General features: G+C 38.6%; 2 protein-coding genes across 2 annotated transcripts; both read right to left on the bottom strand.

Moving 5' to 3' along the window:
• Positions 1-1,127: 1,127 nt before the first annotated feature.
• LOC121962453 (calreticulin) lies at positions 1,128-10,394 on the bottom strand. Its single transcript, XM_042512712.2, has 9 exons — positions 10,125-10,394; positions 9,453-9,554; positions 7,590-7,793; positions 6,693-6,787; positions 6,225-6,434; positions 5,949-6,062; positions 3,986-4,129; positions 3,638-3,730; positions 1,128-2,434 (listed from the first exon to the last, which is right to left on the bottom strand). Exons 1-9 carry the CDS (start codon positions 10,216-10,218, stop codon positions 2,213-2,215), a joined length of 1,278 nt encoding a protein of 425 aa, XP_042368646.2. The 5' UTR covers positions 10,219-10,394; the 3' UTR covers positions 1,128-2,212.
• A 1,187-nt stretch (positions 10,395-11,581) lies between these two features.
• tor3a (torsin family 3, member A) lies at positions 11,582-18,557 on the bottom strand. The gene is made up of 6 exons (XM_042483046.2): positions 18,286-18,557; positions 17,986-18,108; positions 15,826-16,091; positions 14,422-14,597; positions 13,253-13,377; positions 11,582-12,876 (listed from the first exon to the last, which is right to left on the bottom strand). Exons 1-6 carry the CDS (start codon positions 18,449-18,451, stop codon positions 12,629-12,631), a joined length of 1,104 nt encoding a protein of 367 aa, XP_042338980.1. The 5' UTR covers positions 18,452-18,557; the 3' UTR covers positions 11,582-12,628.
• Between the last annotated feature and the right edge of the window lie 1,125 nt (positions 18,558-19,682).

Here is a 19,682-nt window from a genome sequence, read left to right as displayed (position 1 = left end):
AAAAAAACCCAAAGTATATTAATCCACAGTTTTGTGATATCTTCTTTACAGGAGTAATAAAATACAAGTTGTCTATGCTATACTATAAACTATACACACTTGTAGTAAGATTCACTTGTTTGCACATACTTCTTATATTTCTTTCGCAAATATTTCCACAAATTTCATATATTTGTATTACTTATGAAAGATAACTCATTCTTAAATGTTCTTATATATTTTATTACATCATTTTTTTACATTTTTATTATATTTTCTGATAAAATTTGTAAGTATAAATTGTGTTATATTGTAGCATAATGCATGTTTTTCTTGCATACTATTTTTTTTCAAAATTCTTATAATTTCTCTATGTCCATGTAAAGTATGTCCAGTACAGTTCTTGTACTTGCACTTCAGTGTTATCTTGTTTATAGTTAAGTCTTAAATTTGCCATATATTGTATTTTATTCTTGCTATACATACATTTTCTACTTTGTTATGATAGTCTTTATTACATGCTTTCCCTCAACATGAATTAAGTTTTATCTTATTTTATCAGTTATCCCCTCAGCCAAAACAAACCACAATTCTGGAAAAATAGTATAATATTATAACAAAGAGATGGAAGAAGTTGCAGCACTGTAGTCTATATTTATGTATATACATATTTTTTGTGGTTTAATTTTTCTGCACATTGATTTGCTTGAGTCTCTTACCTGCAAGCTTTTATTGAAGTTGGCAAACTAAAGAAATGTAACAATCAGGGCCTGAGCAAGGATTTTAGAAAAACTGAGGTCTAAGTTACCGGAAAATATGTATATAATGTTGTCAGACCATGTGTTTTTTATGTGAAATCAGACTCTGCAAAGTAATTGCCAGATGAATGCAAAAAGTACATTTGAAATGTTTTGGGGTAGAGAAATAAAGTAGCATAAAATATAAATAAGCACAAGTGACCATCGATGGTTGTAAATGTACTTAATTTCTTTCCAAAACTGCTATAAAGTAACCATCAATTAGTCTTATGAACAAGAAAACAAATAATGTAACCACAAAAAACCAATACAAATGCCCATATAAAGGCAGGCATTAAAAATAAAGAGCCACTTTAAATATAACAAAATAATATTAAGGAAGACTTCTGCTCATTTTCTACTGGTTGATTTTATTGGACAGAACACCTGTCTTTGTTTTTTTTTATTTCACACAGCAACATGAAAATCTTCCCACTTCAATTACTACCATTAGTACAAAAGGTGTCTTTTACAAAAGGATCATCTCTCAGACGGTTTGGGACAGTGTGTTGGGGGTACAGCAGTGCAGAGATATATTAGAAACGAGGAAACTGGTTGTGTACACCGACTATGAGTAAAACTAAAGTGAACACGTACCGGACGAACAGAGGCTTTCCTGCTACTTGAGTGCTCTGAATGTACATCTGAGTTTGAGCACAGTTTCTTTTGACACACGACACTACAGTATGTGCATTGAAGTGAAAAAGTGTTAACTATACAGTACAAAACTATGCAAGGGATTTCATCTTAAAGCACCCCGTTTTACCATCCTATGGACGACAGCTTTTTTTCAACAGGCCAGTCTTGTTGCGCTCATGTCCCCGTGACATTAACCCTTGTTCAAATCAAGACGTTTCAATGAGAGCAGGCGAGATAACCTACAAAACCAACCCTGTTGAATCCTTTGACGACATTGACGGAGCTTTTAAAGGGGACCATGAGACAGAGTGACTGACTGCAAGAGATTAACGAAAAACAAATAAAAAAAACATGACATTGATTAATAAGACACATGAGGTAAAAAAAAAAAAATCTTCAAGGTATCATCCACACACCAAATGTAGCTTTTTTTATGTCACGACATTATACTTCATAAAAACCCAGTTTTTTGAAGAACACAAATGACAATTTATATATTTCTGTTAACTGAAAAACAATTAAGCTGATTGATTTCCTGTCTCGACATTCGTTACGACATCTTCAGTCTCTCTATTCCTAATATAATAATAATAGTAGTAGTAGTAGTAGCACATGGAAACAGGAAACAGAATAATTGCCCTTTTTCGCCTACTCCCTCGCTTTGTAAACAAACAAATGAAAACCCCGTCCCGCCCAGCCCCACCCCAGGGTGTCAGTCATGAGGGTCTATCATCTCATCAGTCTCCAGCCTCGCTCCGATGGCTCATTGACACCGACAGTCAGTTCCTGCACCGAGTTTATAACTCATCCTTGAGTTTAGAGTCTGTGCCTTCATCGTCCTCTTCTTCCTCCTCCTGCTCCTCACCCTCCTCCTCCTCCTCTTCCTCTTCCTCCTCCTCATCCTTCTCCTCTTCCTCCTCGTCTTCCTCCTTCGCCTCCTCTCTCCTCTGGTTGTCCTCTTCCTCACGTTTCTTCCTCTCCTCCTCCTCTTGGCTTTCTTTCATCTTTTTCTCTGCATCCTGGAGACGACAAAATAAGAAGTGATGAATATATTTATTCCTTTGCAGCAAAGACTGTCTACAGGCAGTTATTCTGTGTGTTGACTGTGCATGCAGCCCGTTGCTCCTGATTCTTCCAACTTTTAGCTTTTTTTTAATTATACTTGTTTGCAAGACTTTTGTACGAGATGGACCCAAGAGCGCCACAGGGAGTAATTCCTGGCTGTGGCCATCAAACTTTAACTCCTTCCTCCGTGTTTCAGACACTCCCAGCCTTTTAAAATAAAATTATGTTGATTGAAATTTTATTATGTTCATCTGTTCTGTACATAAGCGATCTACTGCACGTCTGTCCGTCCTGAAAGAGGGATCCATCCTTAGTTGCTCTTTCTAAGGTTTCTACCATTTTTTCCCCGTTAAAGCTTTTTTTTGGGGGTATTCCTTATCCGCAGTGAAGGTCCGAGGACAGAGGGATGGTATATGTTGTAAAGCCTTTTGCAGCTTATTGTGATTTGTGATATTGTATTTTACGGATCTAACTGATACTGAAATTGAATTTAAATGAATATTTGTACAGCCCTTTGGTGCATGGCTTTGTGTGGTGGGTTGAAGCTCAAAAAAAGGCCTTGGATTAACTCGTGTGTGTTTACTTGAAGACGAACAAACTTCCACAGGACTCCAATGTAAAAAAACCAAAGTATATTAGTCCACAGTTTTGTGATATCTTCTTTACAGGAGTAATAAAATACAAGTTGTCTATGCTATACCATAAACTATACACACTTGTAGTAAGATGCACTTGTTTGCACATACTTCTTATATTTCTTTCGCAAATATTTCCACAAATTTCATATATTTGTATTACTTATGAAAGATAACTCATTCTTAAATGTTCTTATATATTTCATTACATCATTTTTTACATTTTTATTATATTTTCTGAAATATTTTTCTAAAATTTGTATTTATATTGTAGCATAATGCATGTTTTTCTTGCATACTATTTTTTTCAAAATTCTTATAATTTCTCTATGTCCATGTAAAGTATAAGAGCAACTGAAACATCTTTCATTTGCCTCTGTATTTTGAATCTGACTCTAAATTAACCTTACTTAAGGCTACACGCTAAAAGCAATTGAATTTGTGTATATACTATATTTACACCACAAAATACTCCAATGCATACGCAGGATAGACACCTAAAGATGAAAGTTTCGGACTGACCTTGGTTTTACCCCACGTGTCGTTGCCAACTTCCTCTGCCAGGTTTGGGTCGTTGGTGATCAGGAAGTTATCAAAGATGGTACCAGACTTGACCTTAATCAAGAAGAAGTCAACATTTTACTGTCAGGTACTTCATGCAAACATATCCAAATACAGGAAAAGCATCACGAAAAGAAACGTTCTGCACTGGCCGAGACTGTGAACATAAAACCTGTGCAAGTAAAATGTCCCTTTTCCTGGATGGATATTTTTAAGTAAAAATCAAATACCAGTTTGTCACCATTCATTTAAGCAAATTCCCTCTTTATTATTCAGTTAATACGCCAGTAAGCAACAATATCTTCTTGCCTGCCACAAGTCGAGTCCAATCACGCCGATGCTGTCGTATTTATAGATCTCAGAGTCGGCTGTGTACTCCGGGTTGTCAATCTCAGGGTGGATCCACTTGCCCTTGTAGGCAGGATTGTCGATTTCTCTGGGCTTCCACTCACCCTGTTAACACCCAGACAATGTCGTTAATGTCAGAGGAATCACAACATGGAGATACACTGGCTGATTAAGAAGTTTAATTGGAATAAATAATAAAGTAAATAGTTAATGTTATTTGCTGCCAACAGGCCTGAGGTCAGGGCTGCAGTGGAGTGGTGTACGGAAAGCAACATTTCAAATAGTGTTTTCTTAAATCAGGCTCTGAAATGGTCTGGAGTTTCTGTGTCAGTGTTACCTACAGAAAATATGTGGTTTGGTTTAGGTGGGGTGGGGTGGGGGGGATGCTTATTTGGGTATAAGCAGATACTCATGGTTGTCTGACAATTTCGGCTTCAGCCTTCACTTGTCATCTCTCCGCATACACATTTGTGTTGCTCACTTTGTAGCAGGGTTCCTGCAGCTTAAGGCAAGGTAGATTTAAGACATAGTAAGACTTTTTTAATGCTAATCGGAATTGAGTTTAAGGCCAATTTTCTAATGACCAAACTTGAAGAAGGATAATTTTATTTTGCCCAAATTTTTATCGTAACATAAAACATGACTTTTGAAAAGAAAAAGTTAGATTATCTATGTCAAATGTTGAAAAAAAACTCTTTTTAGAGTGGAAAAAATGAAAGACAATGGACATATATTATTATAAAAGTATCTATTTAGTTTACTGACAGAAGTGGGAAATATCTGGGATTTCTAGATGGTTTTCTGTGCGATTTTGTGTTTCTCAACCTGCATGTGAGATTCCTCAATTTGGATTTCCATCATAATGAGTTTAAAAAAAAAGGAATTTATTAAATTATTTTAAAAAAAGAAATAGATGATAGCAATAATTTTGAGACTTTACAGTGCTACATCAGAAAAAGAAACGCTTCATAAAATCTTACTTCAGATGTCTAAGCATTTTTATGACTTTTGAAAGATTAATTCAAGACAATTTAATACCATCTGAGGCCTTTTTTTAATTAATAAATTCAAAACCTTTTAAGACTTTTTAAGGATCTGCGTGGACCCTGGGTTAATGCCTATTTGTCTTCATCCTCAGATGTTTGTTTTTCACAGGACTTTGTACTCGAGAGCTGGCAGGATAAGGTGAGTTTAATGTCTGATTCAACTGATTTGGGCATTTGCATTCTCGTGTACAGTTCCTCCACATAATGTCTACATAAGGTTTGCAGTGCATGTGTGAAAGGGCCTTAAGACTGAAGAAATTATAACTGACTTTCAGAGGGGTGATTTTGGAGTGTGTTGACAGTTTAATTTCCTTGGCACCACTGTATGCAACACTCTGAAGTGGGAGGCCAAAACCACCCAAATTACTAAAACAAGAGGCTTTATTTTCTGCACCAGCTTAAAAAGTTTGGTGTGACTGGGGAGGCTATGCAGCACAAAGCACTTTAAAACTTCATCACAATAGGTATGTTTGATTGCATAAATCTAATAACTGGTTTTGCTCCTTGTCTTTACTCAAGTGTGTTTTTTCATCTCTTTTTAAGAGCTGCACTGAGGCAAATTACTTTCAACTGTGTTGACGTGGAAATAAAGTATTAAATTTAATTGGCCAGATTGCACGTTGAAGTTAATGAGGCAACAACACAAAAATGCTTCACAAAAATTACGACTTACACTTGTAATGAAAAATCCATAATCAATCCTTTTTTACTCAGTCATCACTGGCAAACTGCATGTGTACTGTGGGATTTATAGCAATAAGTGGTGCGCTTGCTCTGTAAAATATCAATACTTTACTGCATTGCATTCATTTTATACTGAGATACTGGACTATTCGAGTGGACATGGTATATAACGTGCTATAATTATTTGCAGTTACCTTGTATTCAGGGTTAGCGACCATAGGCGGCTCCCACTCTCCGTCCATCTCTTCATCCCAGTCATCAGGCTTCTTAGCATCAGGATCTGGAATGTTCTCAGGCTTGTCCCAGTCCTACCAGAGAGACAAGGTGAAGAAACGACCCCACAAAGGCAAACCAAATACATTTTTAAAAGACGGATGTGTTTCAAACAAATTAAGCGAATGCTGTCGTTTGTGTATCGGCAGGAAAAAACGGCCCCAGCAGGACTTCTAGAGTGTCTCAAGCAGACTGACCTCTGGTTTCTTATCGTCAGGGTCAGGAATCTTCTCCCTGTCATCCCAGTCTTCTGGCTTTTTGGCTTCAGGGTCCTTAATTTTTTTGGGAGGCAGGAAGTCCCAGTCATCCTCCAGATTGCCAGACTCGACCTTCTTATTGTCGATCTTGACCTCGTAAGTGTTGTCTGGGTTCACAATCAGTGTGTACAAGTGGGAGTACTCATCATCCTGCAAGATACAAAAGAAAAGTTAGCAGCTATTGTGATTGCATTTTATTCACAAGTGATTTGCATGTAACATGCTTAGAATTCAAAACACTTTTAATATGTCCTTGCTGGTTCGAGTTTATTTTGAGAAGGACAATGGCACCGTTGTTATTGCAAAATGCAAATACGCTGGAACAGACCCTGGGACCAACTGCTTCATGCAACAGGAATTATTAAATGTCTGCCATTTCCAAAATAAAACGTTTTACTGATGTCTCACCTTGCACCTGATGTCCTTGTTAATCAGATGGTTCTTGCCTTTATAGTTGAAGATGACATGGACCTTCTTTGTGCCGGGGCCACAGATGTCAGGACCTGAACAAGCAAACGCATAAGTAAAAATGTGGAATCCAATCTTTTAAGTTGAGATCAGAAACTAGGCAAACACAAGGGGGATAATAATTAAGGCTAGACGCCAAGGGTTGCCCGATTGCCCAGGGCAAGTAAAATGCAGTATTGGGCTAGCACATAGACTGTATATGTTTATATACAGTCTATGTGCTAGCAGATCTCGCCTCAGTTGCCCAATCAGGCAGGTGGTATAAAAGAATAACAATCTTTTTCCTCAGAGCTACTGATTAAAGTAGCTAAGGATTGAGTTATCTTGCTTCATTCTCATCTCCGTTTCAAATGCGCAATACCGTACCAACAGAGACTTATGAGAAATGGCGAAGAGCAAAGATAAAGTTTATGAGCTAAAGCATGAGCGAGCATTTCAACTATCCTGGAAACAGGGAGTTGAGTTGAGTGGTGTTAACGGATTTAGGGGAAACTCCCATCTACGTAATGGGCAATTTGACCCAAGTTTGAGAGCAAGGTGGCTAAAACAGGGTTGTTTTTAAAGAGAGTAAACAAAAAAACATAAATGCTGAGCCCTGATAATTATCAGAAAGACATCTAAGAAATTAAAAAGAAAAGGAAAAAAAAAACATTTACTACACTTTGTGAAACAAAATGTGTACATTTTGTGTCCACAATAAGTGGACAGTGAACCAAAAGTGTTTAATTTATATTACTGTATCTGTGTGAACAACTTCACAAAGAGCTGTAAAACTGAGGTGAAATACTACAGAAGAAACACGTCAACACAGACCTTTTTAAAACTATCCACACTCACCGAACATGATGTTGTAGACGGAGTCCCCGTGCATGTCCTCCTGGTTGAGACCAGAGGGGAACAGTTTAATGTAGCCCCCACCGCAGTCAATGTTCTGCTCATGTTTCACAGTGAACTGGATGACCAGAGTTTTGCCCTGGTTGCTGACGTCATCAAAACGGGATGACAAGGCGTAGAAGCGGGCGTCCTGGCTCGTCTGCAGACCTGCAGTGCAAAAACAACAACAAAAGAGACGTTATTCTACAATATCCCCATTGCAGGACACTTCAGCTGTAAGTATCACAATTAACCCGTGGTGTTTCAATCGAAAGCTCAGATTAGTTTAAAAGTGTGAATTTGAGTCTCTCCTCAAGTTGTGCAGCTGAGATACAGGCTGTTCTGATGATGTCAAGTCGAGACAAATACTGGAGCTGCTCCACAGAGTGAATAACTCTGAGACACCCTGACAGCTTCTATCACGAGGATTTCACTGAGTTAAGAGCAGCTTTTAGATTCATAGCTGGAAGCCTGAACTTCACAATCATCCAATCTGGTCAGATCACTTAAACAATAATAACATTTGAGCCCACAAACTAATTCAGTGTCATCTAACCCAGAGTAACTTCAAGTTAGGCTTAGATTTCTTGGGGGGACGCAGGGGACACAGGTCCCCCTTTAATATTCACAGTGTGTATTTGTCCCCTTCTATTAAAAAAAATGAAGTAGACTTCTATTTTACAAAATTTAAAACATTTTAACCATAAATTGGTGGTGAAAAATTCACCAGAAGGCAGGAAATTAGACATGTGACGTTAAAAATTTCCTCCAAACCATCTCTTTCATATGTGTCCACCAATGTTGAAACAAAACCCACGTCCTCAAATGTCACTTAGTTCCAGCTCTTATCTCCAGGTCAGGGAGACAGAGATGCATGTATCTCATTTTAATTTTACTTCAAAAAGTGACTCGAAAAACACCATGTAACTTCTGTTCATGGGTGTATACTGTCTCGGTATTGTGCCAATAGCAAATGTCACTTAAACCTGTGGTCTCCAACTGATGGGTCACGGTCCAAAAGTGGATCAAAGGTCCGATCTGTTTGGACCACAAGCGACTTGTGTTTGTAAAAACACTTATTTTTAAGTGAAGTTAATTTCTGGCAAATAGCTTTTATTTCAAACAGGGATCGACTGATTGCGTTTTTTCAGCGCAGATACAGATGCCGGTTATTAGTACTTAATGAGAACAATAAATATTTGGAGCCGATATGCATTTACAATAACAATTAAAATATTTCGGTTGAAATTTAAAATTTGGAATAAATCAAACACCAACACAAAACTTTGTGTAAATGCCTTTAACAAATGTTAAATTTTTGTGCAATATATTTACTTTTTCATTTATTAATTTTTATCAGCGATCATTAAAATAAAACACCAATACAGATAATCGCCAAAATGCCAAATATCAGCTCCGATAATCAGCCAGGCTGATAATCTGTCACACCTTAATTTCCATTTCTGTTTCTTCTTGCAACTTGTTTTATTTCTTTGAGTTCTAGCCAATGTTTTGTTTACATTTTGTGAAATAAAACTAAATAATTTTCATTTCTAATGTGTAGACTTCTGGACCAGTTGGGTACGACTGACCTAAACAGCTAAAGAATTAAGAGAAATAGCCCTTTAAAAACCAACGTCAACACCTAGATGAATCCCAAACAAGCACCAATCCATTGTTAAATCTCAGCAAAATCCCCTAAATCTCCTTAACACAGACTGCAGACAAACAGATACACACCCTTATTCTATAAAACACACCCAAAACAATGTGGGCGCTCACCATCAGCTCCACACTGGGTGGCAACAGTCTAACCTCTCCACTCACCTTTGTCTTTCTCTGCATCTCCGTAGAACTTTCCTGCAGTCAGGACAAACTTGCCGAAGTCTGACCTGTGTTTGGATTCAACCCAGCGGCTCTTCCAGGCATCTGCACAAACAAGAGTAGGTTCAGCTGCACGGCCAGTCACTGTGAACACACTCACACAGGCTGCTAACCCAACACTGATGATGCATCAGTGCAGGTGCACTGGGAGCTTGTTACGCTGCAGGGACAGGCTTCAAGTGTTCACATCTACACTGTGTTTAGTTATGAGGCTGCTGATGGAGGATCAGGGCAGCTATGTAAAGAGGGGTAACAGTGATTGACCAGGGGAGGGATGTGCAGGAGGGGGATGGGGAGACGGACAGGGTTTTGCTGATAGCTGGGGGGTGAAATGGAGAGAAAAGGAGGGGGTAGGAAAGGGTCAAATGGAGTCCATGTAGACTAAATTCATCTTAAACAGAGCTGGAGGGGTATAATACAACACAGACAATGTAAAGTTATGGGCTGCCATGTTAAAAAAAAAAAAAAAAAATCAATACAACATCCCACAACATGAAGACACCGGGGTGTACCACTCATGCAATTATTCAGTATCATAATATCAGATATATTAGAGTTTAAATACCACGATAAAGCCTTCAATAACGGTAAATTAAATACATAAAATGACCTCACCCCCATCTTCAAACTGCTCCCGCAGATACACAGTGGACTCGGCCAGTACAGATGCGGCCGACACGACCATTAAAAGCAGCGACAGCGCTGTCATTGTGACCAGCTGGAGCACCCCGCCTTATCAAATAAACACTACAGTTATTAATAAGTCTGTGTAAAGTGCCTACACCGTGCAGCAGACGCTGTTAGTCGGTCCAGTCCCTCATACAGTAATGTTACAGTGAAAAACGCTGAGGCGCCGCCGCCGCTCTCCTCTCGGCTCCGCACAGATGTCTGAATCTGATTGGACCGCGGCTCGGAATCTCAATAAGGAAGCGTTGCTTCTCTCGACCAATCAGAGGAGAGGAAATCTTGACGGATAGTCGCTGCAGCCAATGGGAGCAGACCACGCGTTTGCTTGATACACTCCCAAGTAAGGGTGATGCGCCTGGGGTGAATCATCTAATAATACATCCCTGTGAATCATATGTGTGGAAAATCATAATAAATATAGTTAAATAACTGGTAAATGTAGAAGTTTTAAAGGTATTCAAGTCGAACTGAATAAAATAATGGGACATACAGTATACTGCCTTGAAAACAAATGTGGTCAAGGCTACTCCAGGCGTGATTTGACATAAAAATACTGATTTGAAGAACAATTTACTTTATTTTCCCCACAAAAACACTTTAATAAACTACGTAAGAATTCCCAAACTTACACTTACTCCTTCGCTCCAAATCTGCAAAATACACCTCTGACTGCATTGAACCAGGGGGCCGACAGATTATTGGTCTAGACGATTATCAGGGCCAATATTTTCAGTTTTTCAATTATCTAGTAAGTAAAAAGCATGTTATAAATATTGAGGGGGACATTTCCCCTGTTTCCCCCCCTCACAAAAATATAAGCCTATGCTACCGATTATTTTGTTGACATGTATAAAACGTGTTCTCACATGTGTAAGACCTTTCATTTAAAGCTGTTAAGGAAGTTACTGGTCTGTCCTCCTACCAAGAGAGTCACAGTCCTAGAAATAAAACTTTATTCTATGGTTCCAGTTCAACAGAGCTAATGCCCTTCACGGATGTTTCTTCCTCTGCAGTTATTTTCTGTCTGACCTCTGCATAAAACCTGCACAACTCACCACTGCTAAAAAATGTTCTTAACTGTCAGAAATGATGTAAAATGCATACAATTTCCTAGAGCCCAATTTGCCATGTTTAAATTGTCCTGTTTTGCACTTCAAAATCTAAAATTGAAATCTGTCATGGAAGACTTCAAGACAGTCATTTTTCACATTTCAAAAATCTAAAAAAAAAAAAATTATTTAGTTATCATTCTGTTGATCGATTAATCAACTAATCCTTTCAGCTCAGGATTTGTGTAGGATGTTCTGTTACTGCTCCTTTTATGATCTACTATTTAAAGACAGATGTATGCACCATGTAAACCAATTAATACATTGAGACTGCCAACATTAATTTGACAAATGAATCCCTGCAAATGATTGCATTACATAAACACACATTTTTTTGGTTTACAGTGGGTATTTATTTTCTCAAAACCATCTCTGATATTTCTAGTTTTTCCTCAGATTTGACCCTGAGCTTTGGCACTCAAATCACTTAAACCAACCAAGTCTGTGTGAGAGGATGTGAAAGTGAATGCATGAATTAAATCATAAGGCAAGCAATAAACACGTTTGTTAACTATGCCCCAAATTAACAGCATAATATTATATCTAGAAATGAATCAGTTCCATATAAAACAATGAAATTACAGATAAAATATAAATTAATAAAAATATTTACACAAAAAAACAAACCTTAGAAATATATTCATTGCTTTGGCACATGTACTCTCGTATAAAACTATTTCAAGTTTTTGCATCACAGTGCCTCATACCTTAGCTCTCACACACTCCAAACTCTTCACACAAGTGCCATTAACATCAACCAAACCTTTCAGAACCACCAAAAAATAATCTGTTGCATCAAGATGCTGAAATATGGCACAAATGATGTCAATAAATAATAAGGGCAAATTTAAGTACAATGTCTAACATGCAAATACTAACACATGAAGGATGAACTTTAAAAAAAAAAAACAAAAAACCAGCACACCACTTGGGGCTGAGGTGAAAATACATAAATAGTGTGATAAAATATGTATAAGTATCTCTCTATGACACACACTTCACGACCACTAACACTGTGTAATTCTCTGTCTTGATACTGTGAGGATTCGAACCGGGCAGGTGAAGAGGAGCCGCCACACTGCACATGATGACCGTCTGGCACTTCTCATGCCCGCAGGGTGGGTCGTGCTGCTCTCCCCTCTTATACTGGATCTGCCCCGCTGTCTGGCCTTCTCTGAGGGACCTGGACAGACACGATCTGTGGGGGGAGAGTACGTAGAGCGGAGCAGAGAAGACACGTCTTGTCTGTGGCTCTGTATGCAGATGGGCTGGTAAAGCAATCTCACACCTCCTCCAGGTCTCTCTCTCCATCTGTCTCTCCATCTAGGGGAGAAAGAAGTTGATCCGCTGGGGTATGGACTTGCATCCCTGGGCTGAGAAGAGTCTCTCTTCTTTGGGGACGTACAGCATTGCCTTGGCCACCTCGTCCAGCGTAGCTTCATCCGTCTCCAGACCTCGTGCTGCGTAGGCGTCCCGCGCACAGAGCTTGACATGGCGGTACTCCAAAGGCAGGAATGGCACAAAGAAGTCGATCAAGTGGCCAGACATCAGCTCACTTTGAGCAAACCCACCTGGGAAAGAGAACAATGTAGAGAAATTTCTTAGAAATCCCAAAACGCAATTAAAGCTCCACAAATCAATGTTTTAGAATAAGCTAGAAAAGGCTCGCTTTAATGTGAGAGGGTTTCTTGTAGCACAGATTCTGCCAAGAATCAATACTTGCAGCTTTCTGCCAATTATCTTGGTCAAACACAACAGTGGAGTAACTTTAACTCTCGCCCACCACACATGTTTAAAAAGTTTTGCAACTCACTCAGTAACAAGATTTGTTCACTTTCTGTCCAGGGTGAAATGGCAGAGAGCTGAAGTAAACACATAAACCACTGCAGAGGAAAGCTGAGCATCTGGCGACCGGCTGACAAACGTAAAGCCAGCACTGCAACGTACCATGAGACTCCATAGTTTCAGCTCGTAGCCGGTGCTCCAGGTCTTCCATACCGATGTCCTCTCGATTTTGACCGGAGTGCCAGAAGTCCAACGCCACATCATTGATCGTTGCTCCACCAATGTTGCTGTAGAGATTACAGGTACACCAAAAACACGATGTAAAAGCAGTATTATTCAATTTAAAGTTTTCTCTACAGCCTTAAAGGATAAACACTTTTTGTTCTATCAGACCTGGGACCCATTTCTTGATTACCTGGGCGCCTCTGCATCTTGATGGATGAGGCAGTGGATTATAGAAGTGGTCTGGAAAAAGGATGTGGAGCCATAGCTTTGGATGATATTAAAATGCAATGTGTGATGGGCTGTCTTACGTGGACCTCCTGGACTGGATGTTAATTATTTTGAATCTATTTACTTTTTGTCTGTCTGCTTTTTTTTCTTGCTGGATTTGGTTGCCAGTATTTTGTACACTGTTAGTGTTATTGCCTGAGTGTCTGTGTCTCCTTCAGGAAGACGCAGACACACTTTAATACAACAGATACAATACAACAGTTTGTTTGCTTTTCGACTTATTTTCTACCCCATTCTATATTACTGTTTTATTATTTATCTGTTCATTCTATTTTATCTTTTTATTTATCAACTTATGTATTTACTTTTTTTTTCCTTTTTACATGATTGCAAGCTCTTCATGTTCGTTTGGTTGCGTATTTTGTTTTTTGTATGTTCACATAAACCAGTAAAAAGAGAATCAAAAAAAGGGCATTTTTAACTTAATCTTAACTTTAAATAGTGATATTTAGTTACTGTGACAAAATTACAAAATGTTATTTAAAAATAATCCAATAATAGAAATTCTGCGTGAATATTTGACGTGATTTTGTATACCATAATACGATACCGTTGTGTATTAGTGACCCCAGGTCTCTCCTACATCAAACCACTTCACCGTAACAGTGCACTGAAAAACACTCTTCTATATTTGACTGAACAGATTGTCCGTTATCTGACATGGAACACGAATGATTGAAAACATAGTGAATCGATAAAGACGGATAAAAGAAACTCAGATGAACATCCTTCATCACAGACGAGCTGCCAGGACACCCGGGACAGAGGCGTAATACGTTCTGAGTCTCTGACCGGACGTGGCCGACCTATAAACCAACCTGAGAAAGAGGAAGATGGCTCTGCGGTAGCTGACACCGTCTACGTTGTCGTAGTGATCCATGTAGGGTTTGATGGCATCGATGAGGCCTGGGTGAAGCTTCTCGGCCTCGTCGAAGATGAACAGAGTCTGAGGGCAGCGCAGCACCATGTCCCGAATCGCCTCCCTCAGCTGGCCCTGGATACACAGAGTAAGAACTGACTTCTGTTGTAAATCTCTAAAACCTCACAATCTGAAGAACAGAAACAAGACAATTTACTTTTGACTCTGTTCAGGTTTTAAAGGAAAAGTAAGATTTAGGGGGATTTGGTGGCATCTAGCAGTGAGGATTGAAGATTGCAGTCAGCTGAAACTTCTCCTTCAGCGTTTTTTTTGTTCAGGAGGATTTAACTGGGAGCCAAATGGGAGGTGTCTTTCTCTCCAAAACAACAAGACCTGGTGATTTAAACCTATGAAAACAGTGAATAAAGCATTTTGACATTACAAATAAGCGTTTCTTTGACGCTACAGGCCACTAGCTCAGCACCTGCTAATTTGTGCTCATCTTTTTCGTCCTTAACTTAATATCCAGATATTCAGGAGGTTTTTACCAGGGGCCAAATGATACGCAGAGGTCTCATCCTACACTACTGTTTTCCTGTTTTATTTTTTTTTAAGATGGTTTTTTTGGGGGGATTTTTGCCTTTATCTTATAGGACAGCTTAAGCATCAAAGGGGGAGAGAGAGGAGATGACATGTGGCAAAGGGACGCATTTTGTAGTTAGACCAGCGGCTGCTGCGGTGAGGACATGGTCTCTGCACATGGGGTGCCTGCAGGGGAGCTATCGGGTGCCTCTTACTGCATTTTTAATAGACATGACAACAAAGCTGAAGTTGTTTTTTTTGTATATTACATATTTTTGCTCTATGTAAAATAAATTTGCATTTTCTCCTTTACAATACAGTGTGTCACGAGGGACAAAAGGTAATTTAAAAGTTTTATTAATTCTTTTTGTCATTACTCTGATAAGAGAGACCTTATGAAAACAGCAGAAATGTCCTCATATGCAGCTTTTGATAGTATTAGGGTTTAAAGGTTGTTCTGCGTACTATAATCTGTTAAGTGTGGCCCCTATTGTGCAATAACACTGTAAACATTATTATGAAATCTAATGCAGTGATTGTGTAAAAATGTGTGTCAATGGGCGCACACTGGCACCTGTGACCCGATAGGATAAATGCCAGGTGCAAAAAAAGGACCGAAGTTTGACTTGGACCATCTGTCCAAACCGTTATCATTCATACGCTGAGTTAAATCACACAGATTAAACATCTGACTAAGCAAACGGGGGACCCGAGAACACTGCCAGCATGTTTCTGGCATGGGACGTCACACTCTGTGCCAACAGGGCTCTGGCTGTCTCACCTTGTACGTGTCTACCAGTCTGGCGTGGGGGAAGTGAAACGGGGCAATGAACAGTCGGACACACTCGCTCTTCACTCCGTCTCGATACAGGTTATCTGCAATGATCCGTGCCACAAAGTTCTTTCCAGTGCCGGACCAGCCGTGGAAGGAGAGCGTCAGCGGCTTGTTGGACTCAGGGTTATTGATAAAACCCTGAATGGCTTTCAGAACCACCGACTGAGCCAGGTGCTGCCCGTGGAGCTTTGTCTGAAGGTCCCGAGCCAGACCTGCACATCAGAAAACGATTTCAGGATCAGAATAAGATTTATTACCAAAGAGGTTTTTACTGAAAAGGAATTTACTTTTGTATTAAACATGTTCAGATGAAATAAAAATATTAATTTCTCCAGTTTTTAATTCATCTTTTCATCTGTTTGTTTTTTGCTTGTTTTTTCCTTTTTTTGTTTCTTTTTATTACGAAACACTTACTATTAGTGTTGCTGTTGCCTGTATGAATGATTTTGCAACATATATTTCTAATTTATTTTTTATTTTATAATTTTCTTTCCCACTTTGGTGTTATAACCAGAAAGAGAATGATGAAGGTATGCTGTGTTGTATGACGTGCACCAAATCTGATTCCAATAAAAAAAATTATATAAAAATAAATGCAAAATCTTTCAACAGTCAAGATATAGAGCAGAAAATTACAATAAAAAATATATGGAGGAGATACTTACAAATATTGTAATAATAAATATGTACATCACAGCAGTTTCAGAATTAGAAAGCTGTAGTTGCAGCTTTGCAGTTTTGCAAAGGAAGTTCCAAAAATATAAAGGGAATGTGCAAAAGTTCACAGTACAGCAAACAGATGCAATGTTCAGAGATAAGATGTGCGTTAATGTGCGCATCCACGTGCATGTGTGCGTAGAACAGAGTGAACAACTTAATAATGCCAGTATCTGATAATAACAAAACCCAGCAATGATGCAGCATTATTATATTTAAGTTTGGAAGCTTCACACGAAGCTCAAGAGTTTTTCATGTATCTCACACCTACTCAGTATAAACTTCTCTAAATATGTTTCTGCAGTGAAGCAGAGTGATTCACTGGTGTTTGCAATAATAGGGTTAAGTTGAAGTCATGGACATAATATCTTGTGACAATATTTAATGTGCAATAAGCTGAGGTGCATTGCTCAAAGGTGAGCAATGTAAGTATTTAATTATGCAGCTAAAGAACAGCTAATATATAGAAATAAACAAACTGGAGTCGTATAGGTGCAACTAGAGCAGGACTCAAAATGAACAAAGCATTCTGAAAGCCCTCGAGAGGTAATGTTTTATTTGGACAGTTGACCAACAGATAGTTTTTTTAATTATTTGTAACATTTCAACAGCTACTAGTTAAGATTCAGCAGTTGAGCTGTTGTTTTATTTTGTAGATGTTGAACAAATTATTTGTAGAGTATACGTGACACTTCATGAACATACCCAAACTGCTGAAATGTTAAGAATACAATAAAAACTACATGAAACAAGGAAATTATCTGTATCAACGTTTTTTTTAATGACCACCGATAAAATTAACGAATGATAAAGAGCGTGTATTACACTCAACCATCACCAGGGAAGACAGTCTGCAGAAGTGTCAGCATTAGAGAAACTTTTACTCAGTTAAACCGCAATTTTTATTTATTCTTTTTTATTATTTAAATGTTCACTTAACTTTAAAAAAAAAAGTTGCAGGAAATTTGTAGTATATGATGTAAGAATTTCAGTTTTGAGTAAACGTTTGCTTAAGGCATTTAAGTTTTGTGTTGGAGTTTGTTTGACAGAGATATTTTCATTTTGATTGTAAAAGCATCTCGGTTCCAAACATCTATTATCAGTCTCATTAACCACCAATAATAAAAAAAAAACAGTATCAGTTGACCCCTAGAACAAACTATGAATCTATGACTCCAATAAAAGTCCCATTCTCTTCATGAAATCCTATAAGGGACAGATTGTGCACAACGCAAACAGTGATTTTTTTTTTTAAAAAAAGAAAAGAAAAACGTGATTTACAGTAATGTCCAGAGACAGTATATTTGCTGGCACTTGATGGGACTGTCCCAACATGTGCACTGGACCGTTTAAGCAGAAAATGGCAACCACCAAGCTTGAGTGTGCTACCTGTGATGTTGTTGGTGATCCTGCAGTCTCCAGACTCACAGCACTGGCCCAGACTACAGTACCACTGATGCAGCAGGCTGATGTAGTCCTGAGGAAAACCTGCCCAGAGCTCCCGGGTAGGAACTGCTCTCATCACAGCAAAACAAGAAGACAGTGATAAATCAGCAATATAATAATCCGCAGGGAGCAAATTAGTGTTAAAATGTAACGTGCAAACAGGCTACATTTGTGCCAAATTTGAGAAGCATTACATAATAGCTTACGATAGGACAGATATCATTATATGAATTTGTGCCTTACCTTGTTGTGTAGCATCGTCTTGGTGCGGCTGACACTCCCCCTCCCATATGTTGCAATAAATGTAATTAAAATAGTAGGTGGAAACATTGGAGATGCTGTCGAAGTGGAAGAAGTCTGCCTCTGCGGACAGAGCCCAGAGCGCAGGCAGCAGCCACCGCGCTAACATCGGTGCGTCAAGAGGCGGCCGAGACCACACTGAACACCGCGTCCCGGTCCTCCTCTCCGGTTTATTCAAACCAGGCCCAGTACTGGCTGCCTGCTCTGTGTGGGAGATTCACCCCTCTCCCCCATTGTAGAGGAGGAGGAGGAGATCTTTTTTTTACTTTTTGTGTACGGCGCGTGCGCACTACTAGCTCCGCCCGTCTTAAAAAATGGTCTGCCCCTTATAATAGATCCATGGTCTGCCCTCCCCATTTAAAGTCTGTGGTTTCGTTGAAATGCGTTTCCAATTAAGACTGGTTAATTGCATTTTAAAACATTTCCAGCACTACAGTTGCATATAGAAACTGTCCAGGACCGCAAAAGCAATCTAGATTAAAAAAATATATATGTATAAATATGGATGTATTATAAGGAAGTCGGGGCATGGATGTATTATGAGTCGGGGGGACAACTACGTAATTTCCGGTGATGTCTTTGGGACGTCACGTCCGTTGTAGTGGGCTGGCCAATTAATTGCAAAGAATATGGCTTATTCTTACCTTGTACATTTTGTATTTCCAACAAAGTCAGTGCATAACATTTATTTGCAAAATTATATTATTTCAGGTATGCAGATGTTGAAACTTCTGTGGGCAGGCTGATGAAACGTTAATCCATTTATTTTTGCAGTATAATATCACAATTAACTTTTGGTCTAATTTAAGTTGTCATGTTTTTGATAATTGTAACATCACATATGACTTTACCCCTCAAAGATATAATAGGCGTTTATGGTGATAAAGTCACAAATACTTCGATTATTTTTTTGTTTGTTTTTTTCTATGGGGAAATTTTTGTCCACAAACAAAAGTTTAGGTTCACACCCCTTCTTTCAGTCTTTTGATTGAAAGAAGGGGTGTGATGCAACACTCTTCTCTCACTCAGGAATAACAAAAAAGGAAACCCCTGATGTTATTTAAATGTTTTTTTTTGTTTGTTTCTGTGTCCTTTTAAAAATAATTTAATATTTTTATTGGTTTTATGTATTTATGTGTATTTTTTTTGCATTTCTGCTTTTATTAGATCAGACATGAAAACGCTAGGGTGAAAGGGGGAGAGAGAGGGGATGACTTGCAGCAAAGGACCACAAGCTGGAATTGAACCTGCGGCTGGTAACTTCATGCATCAACAGGATAGCTTTCCAGTGCAGCTTCAGGTCTGTTTTCTATCCAATATTTCACAAACAGCAAATGCTT

The sequence above is a fragment of the Plectropomus leopardus genome, chromosome 5, assembly GCF_026936395.1.
Source record: "Plectropomus leopardus strain MGB_pleo_1.0 chromosome 5, ASM2693639v1, whole genome shotgun sequence".
NCBI classification, from domain to species: domain Eukaryota; kingdom Metazoa; phylum Chordata; class Actinopteri; order Perciformes; family Serranidae; genus Plectropomus; species Plectropomus leopardus.
Note: the sequence above shows the minus strand (reverse complement) of the source record. Positions and strands in the feature narration are given on the sequence as shown.

What these genes read in the sequence shown, in the direction of transcription:
- LOC121962453 (XM_042512712.2), bottom strand. Translation starts at nt 10,218, where the DNA reads ATGACAGCGCTGTCGCTGCTTTTAATGGTCGTGTCGGCCGCATCTGTA. An exon ending in AGATGCAGAGAAAGACAAAG is followed by an intron (nt 7,794 to 9,452) that starts GTGAGTGGAGAG and finishes TTTGCACTGCAG; the next exon opens with GTCTGCAGACGAGCCAGGAC. An exon ending in CGTCTACAACATCATGTTCG is followed by an intron (nt 6,788 to 7,589) that starts GTGAGTGTGGAT and finishes TTGCTTGTTCAG; the next exon opens with GTCCTGACATCTGTGGCCCC.
- tor3a (XM_042483046.2), bottom strand. Translation starts at nt 18,451, where the DNA reads ATGTTAGCGCGGTGGCTGCTGCCTGCGCTCTGGGCTCTGTCCGCAGAG. An exon ending in GACTGGTAGACACGTACAAG is followed by an intron (nt 14,598 to 15,825) that starts GTGAGACAGCCA and finishes CTGTGTATCCAG; the next exon opens with GGCCAGCTGAGGGAGGCGAT. An exon ending in TGAAACTATGGAGTCTCATG is followed by an intron (nt 12,877 to 13,252) that starts GTACGTTGCAGT and finishes TCTCTTTCCCAG; the next exon opens with GTGGGTTTGCTCAAAGTGAG.